Here is a 6,284-nt window from a genome sequence, read left to right on the forward strand (position 1 = left end):
GTCAACGACTGCAACCGCTAACACGCTGATAAGGACCAGTCACAAACGCCACCTGTCCCCGTTCACATGACCCAGAAGAAGCTCCACGGAGATCAAAGCAACTTCCTTTGATCTTCATAAAACATCTGTTTATTTTTAAATAAAGTTTCTTTTATTATTACTATTTTTCCTCACAAAAAGTTTAAATATTTAGAGTTCAATTTGAGTTTAAGAAAAGACTCCTCTTCCAGGTGGAAACACGATGCTTGTTTTTGTCTTTACATGCACCAAACTCCACAAAAGAGACCCTGAACGCACCACGTTTACAGCCTCCGTCACCTCTCACTTTCAGGTGCGCATTATGCGCAGACACTGCGCTTGTTTGATCTGTTTCCATCCACCAAACTCCACAAAAGAGACCCTGAACGCACCATTTAAAAAAAAACATTTGTTTGTTTTTTATTTTGAGGCACATATTAAGCGCAAACTCTTGTGTGCACTTTTTTTTTTTTTAATCAACAAAAATGACCGTGAACGCACCACATTGGCACCAAAACAGAGAGACTACTCCGCAACCCGCTTCTGTCATCTCTCACTTTCAGGTGCGCGTTATGCGCAATCACTGCGCCTGTTTTTACTGTTTCCAAAGACCTAAACTTCAAAAAAGAGACCATGAAAGAAGAGGCTTAGATCAGTGTCATCTCTCACTTTTAGGTGCAGATCATGCGCAAACACTGCGCTAATATCAGCTGTTTCCTTCAAACAAACCCCCCCCAAAAAGGGCCCATGAACGCACCACGTTTGCACCTAAAAGTAAGAAGTGACTCCGCATCCTGCGTCTGTCATCTTTCACTTTCAGGTGCGCGTTAAGCGCTAACAATGCGCTTGTTTTTACAGCCAAACTCCAAAAAGGAGACAGTGAACGCACCACGTTTGGACCTGAAAGTGAAAGATGACAGAGGCTGGATGAGGAGCCGGATCGTGCGCAAACACTGCGCTATTTTAACTTTTCCATCAACCGAACTCCATAAAAAGAAGAGGACCGCGAACGCATCACGTTTGGATCTGAAACTGAAAGGTGACTCCGCATCTCGCCTCTCATTTTCAGGTGCGCATTATGCGCAAACATCACATTTGTTTTCACCCTTTCCTTCAACCAAACACAAAACAGGTACAGTGAACGCACCACGTTAGCACATGAAGGAAAGAGAGTTCAGACCTTCGTCATCTCTCGCTTTTAGTTGCGTACTATGCGCAAACACTGCGCCAGTTTCAGCTATTTCCTTCAACCAAACTCCACAAAAGAGATCGTGAACGCACAACCTTTGCGCAAACACTGCGCCTTTTTAACGTTTCCTTCAGCCAAACTAGAAAAGAGAGACAGTGAACGCACCACGTTGGCAGTTAAAAGTGACAGATGACAGATGCAGCATCCCGACTCTGTCATCTGTCACTTCCAAGTGCGAATTATGCGCAAACAAATGTTTCTATCCACCAAACTCCTCAGGAAAAGACCGTGAACGCACCACGTTTGCCTCTAAAACTGAGCTGTGACTCCTCATCTGTCCTCATATTTTCAGGTGCGCTCGTTTCAACTGTTCCCTTCAACCAAACTCCACAGAAGAGACCGTCAACGCACCACTTTCGCGCAAAAAAGTCACTTTCAACGCAACAGAAAGTAAGTTTGCGGAAGGCCAAACTTTTTTCCTGAGTTTCTGGAGGGGGGTGTCCTCACCTGGCGCTCGTGCAGTCCTGGTACAGCGTCTCGAAGTCCTTCCTGGAGATCAGCTTGCAGCGGTTGACGCCGGGCTGGATGGCGCCGAGCCCGCGCAGGACGCGCACCTGCTCCACCGTGCACACCACCGGCGTGATGTCCAGCCGCTTCAGCTTGGTGTAGACGGTGTGCAGCCCCCCCACCAGGTGCTTCAGGAAGAGGTCGAACACCTGCGGCAGGCAGATCAGCTCGTGGCCGTCCACGTTGAAGCTGGCCACCTTCACGCCGTGCACCTCCACCAGCTTGCACTCGCTGCCCAGACCCGCGCCGGGCGGCGCGTGCACCAGGCTGGGGGGGCCGGGGGTCAGGGAGCCCAGCCCGCCGAGGGGTCCCAGCGCGGCGCCGCCGCCCCCGTTCCCCAGCGCGGGCAGGAAGGCGCTGAGCATGCCGCCGGAGAGCCGCGGGGACGAAGACAGCGCGTGCGAGTTCCCGTGCGCGGGGCTGGAGGTGCCGGTGGGGGCGGCGGAGGCGTGCAGCCCCTCCGGGCCGGAGCGGTACAGCCCCACCGGGGTCGGGGCGCCCGAGCCCGGCGAGAGCAGCGGCGGGGATCCGGGGAGCGACATGCGTGAGATGGAGAGGAGCGCGCGCGCACTTTTCCCGCGGAACTCTCTTCCGTGACTTTTCCGCTTCCTCCTTCCTTCCTGTCGTCTTCCGCTCGTCCCGCTTTCCGCGCAGAATGGAGCCACGCGCTGTAGATCCGCGCGCGGACTGTCCGGTCTGTGCGTAAAACCAGACTGGATCAGACTCCAGGTCAGACCCCGCTCAAGCCCCGCCCCTGCGCGCGCGACAGACAGCGCGCGGGGCCAATCGGAGCGCCCCTCCGGATGTGATTGGTGCGGGGAGCGCCTCCATTGATGCGGTGAGCGGGGCTCTGTCCCAAACTTTCTCCCGAGCTGCTCCTCTCTGCTCCGGACGCGGCTCACATGCGAGCTCTGGCGGCGGCTCGGACGCAGCTCCTCCTGACCCCCCGACGGGAAAAAAGGAGGAAAAAGTGACCGAAGAGGAGGAAGAGGAGGGTGAGGAGAGAGAACGAGGACCGCGTGTGTTTAAGCAGGGAAATGGGATTGAGTGGTGTGGATTACAGGCAGATGGGTTTTTATAATCCCGTGTAATCTCATTACTCTGAGAAACCCTGACTGAATGAAAGTGAGAGTCAAGAGGCTTTGAAATGACCGAATCTGTTTGACACAAAGAAAAATCAATATTTCTTTAACAGTTTGGAGGCAAATGTATTCAGGAAAAATCAGTTTAAAAGTTTTTTTAAAGATTAGCTCAAATTAGTGGTGAAGCTTCGTGAAGCAATTGTGCCGAGAAAGATTCAAAGCGTCAGGATTTCAGTGACACTGACCTTTTTGTGGATGATTGAAGTCATAACAACCACTAATAAAAATAGCAAATATTTAGTGGTGGGTGAGTGAAGCTTCACGAAGCACTGAAGCTTTCCTTACAATTGTGTTTAAAAAGATTCAAAGCTTCAAAAAAGCCATATCAAACATTAGCCCGGATCTTGAGGGGTTAATTGGAAAAATACATTTTTCGGCAACCAATGGCTTGAAAATTAGAATTAAGCTCCAAGTTTGACCACATTCCAACTGGTTCGTGACTTTTTTTCCCAGAATTTTCTCTTCAGTTCTTTCAGCTCTTAAAATATTTAGCTGTTTTTATGCTAGCTTTTTTGACTGTTTCTGCTGTTACTAAAAATTTCTAGGCTATTTGGGGGTTTAGCTAATATTTTGGCCACATGCTAGCTGTTTTAGCTAATGTAGGCCTTTTTTATAGGCTAATTCGGAGTTTAGTTAATATTTCAGCTACATGCTAGCTGTTTTGGCTAACTTAAGATTTTATCTGTTTTTAAGCTAATTTGGGGTTTAGTTAATATTTTCGCTTTATGCTAGCTGTTTTAGTCCAATTACACATTTTACCATTTTTTAGGCTAATTCTGCATTTAGTTTATATTTTCAGCTACATGGCAGTTGTTTTGGCTAATTTAGATTTTTTTCAGTTTTTTAGGCTAATTTGGCCTTTAGCTTATATTTTGGCTACATGCTAGCTGTTTTGGTTCAATTACACATTTTACCATTTATTTAGGCTAATTTGGCATTTAGCTTATACTTCCAGCTACATGCTAGCTGTTTTGGCTAATTTTTAGCATTTTCAGCTATGAACTTCAGCGTTTTCAGCTAGTAGCACCAGCATCTTTAGCGGTCACATTTAGCTTACATCATTCACACTAGAATTATTAAAACAACCAAATGTTTTAGAATTATCCTTCCTGAAGATTACAGAAATTAATAACTTAAAATTTGGCTTTGTGTGGCTTTCTGGAAAACCATAAATGTTTACGTTTAGGCTGTGATTGTTACACTTTTCCTGTTAGCCTACAAACTGACCGTGGCCTCCCATCAAAGAAGAAAACAGTTATGTGGCCCTAACAAGAAGTTTGGGGACCTCTGCTCTAACTCACGTATGAACACAATGAAATGTAGACATCAGAATGACCTTTGCCAAAGTTTTAAAGTCAATAGTTGACTAATAAGCTTCAATTTGACCACGTGACTCAAAAAAGGAGAAGGTTTTGTTTGTCAATGTAACTTAGATGGACAGGAAGTTGAAAAAAATAAGCGTTTATTTGAATAGAAAGAGGAAGTTGTGAGGGAGAAAAGACACAGAGAAGCCAAAAGTAGAGACAAAGAAAGAGTCAGATGGCCATCATTCGTCTCTCAGGACTCATAACAATCAAACTGAAGCTGGACCAGAGAAAGACAGAGAGAGATGAGCTCTTAGTGGAGGTGAATCTCTCTCTATGGGGATATAATGACCAATATGAACTTGGAGCTGGACCTCCACAGGCGGAAGGTGGGAAAGGGAGGAAGAGGAGGCCGAAATGGAGACGCGAGGAAAGTCAGATGAGTAACCGGACAGAATGAAAGAGGTGACGAGGGAGAGGATGACATCAAAGTGGAAAAGCTTGTCTGGTAATCCACAGAGACGGAGTCCGAAAACAGAATTCTTTTCCTTTTCTTGGATCATTAGGTGAAGTTCAGTCTCTATACTGAGAAAGAGTTGGTGGAAAAAAGTCAAGAAAAAGTCAGTGAGCTGGACTCCACCATTATTGTTGTTTCATGTTCAGAAAAATGTTGGTGCAAACTAAGTAGTAGAAGGGTTTGGCTGTGTCTCCTAAATCCAAGAATGACCTGAACTGACACTGAGTGGTGGGCTGCCAAAATCCAGGAGACAAAGCTTGATGTCAGGAATTTAAAACTTATTCAAAGTGTGACAAAATTACAAAACCGAGGCAGAAACCAAAGACAAGAACCTGAAGAACGTAATATTAAACACAGCAAAGATGATTAGCTCAAACGAAAACAGACACAGAGGGTAGCAACCTGAACTTGATGGGACTGCCGGAAGAAAAAAACATGACAAGAACCAAGGAAATAGAACTGAAAACAAACCAAACAAAAGGGTACATCCCCACACTACTGCTCCCAACAAGAGCAAATGCCCACCAGTATGGAGGGAAGGGACCAAGAGAATGGCCTGTTTAGGTCCTTGCAGTCAAACGGGGTTACTCGATGACCTCCTCTATCCAGGAACATGCAAAGCACAGACGACTCAAGGACAGGAAACACAACAGTCCAGGTGACCCTGCTCTGAGACAAGGAGCACAATTAATGAGAAGGACTGGCAAACATCTTTGGGGACAAGGAACGTGAAGAGGACTGGCACCAAAAATCTTCCTCAAGGGCATGAGACATGGAAAGGAGAGGTTCTGGCAATTCCTCTCAGGAACAGGTCGCAGAATGACCAAACAAGGTGAGGCATGGCTTCAATAGGGGTGCAAGAGAGACCTTCATCTGGCGTGGTATGATGGGGACTTCAACTGTGAGAAAAATGCCACTCTTGGGTCCAGGTTAGTCAGGTCATTCTTACAGGAACCAATGGGGGAAGACCCAAAGTCAAAGTGAAAAAGGCTCTATGGCAGAAACTAAGTTGTTTGTTTGACTTATTGATTGGTTGGTTGATGGGTGGGTGGGTTGGTTGATCTATTTCAAGCATAAATTGTGGACAATAACAGACGAAAAAAAAAATCACACAGATTTTTCAAACTCATTACAGAAAATAATAATGATAATAACTAAAATCATCACAAATCAGACAGTTTAAGAGACTTAGGATGATTAGCTTAAATGAAAACAGATGTGAACTAGTAGATTGAACCTAATGAGACTGACAGAGGAAAACACATAACGAGAATCAAGACAATAGAACTAAAAACAAGCCAAACTTAAAGGCACCTCTTCCAGTACCCCTCCTCACTAGGGTAGATCCCAGATGCCCAAACATGTCATTACCAGTAGGGAGAGGGAAACTTAGAAGAGGACCAAACAAAAAGCAAAACCAGAAAACTGTTCAAGTTCTTGAAGTCAAACCGGGTGAGGGTGATGACCACCTTTTCAGGAACAAGACAGGAAGAGGAGCATCCCGGATTACTCTGTCGGATAAGAGACACAAAGGGGAGCAGTCCTTG

The 6,284-nt window shown here is 46.1% G+C and overlaps 1 protein-coding gene across 2 annotated transcripts in view; it reads right to left on the minus strand.

The window, feature by feature from the left end:
- Positions 1-2,563, minus strand: part of LOC112155959 (dachshund homolog 2) — a 113,354-nt gene extending 110,791 nt beyond the window's left edge. Inside the window, exon 1 of one of the 2 annotated variants that reach the window (XM_024288049.2) lies at positions 1,715-2,555. In XM_024288049.2, the coding sequence (XP_024143817.1) occupies positions 1,715-2,316 (602 nt within the window). In that variant the 5' untranslated portion in view covers positions 2,317-2,555. Of the gene's footprint in view, positions 1-1,714 lie in introns of both variants that reach the window. The other variant, XM_036216560.1, reaches the window with a different exon arrangement.
- Positions 2,564-6,284: the final 3,721 nt, after the last annotated feature.

The sequence above is a fragment of the Oryzias melastigma genome, linkage group LG18, assembly GCF_002922805.2.
Source record: "Oryzias melastigma strain HK-1 linkage group LG18, ASM292280v2, whole genome shotgun sequence".
Lineage (NCBI taxonomy): Eukaryota > Metazoa > Chordata > Actinopteri > Beloniformes > Adrianichthyidae > Oryzias > Oryzias melastigma.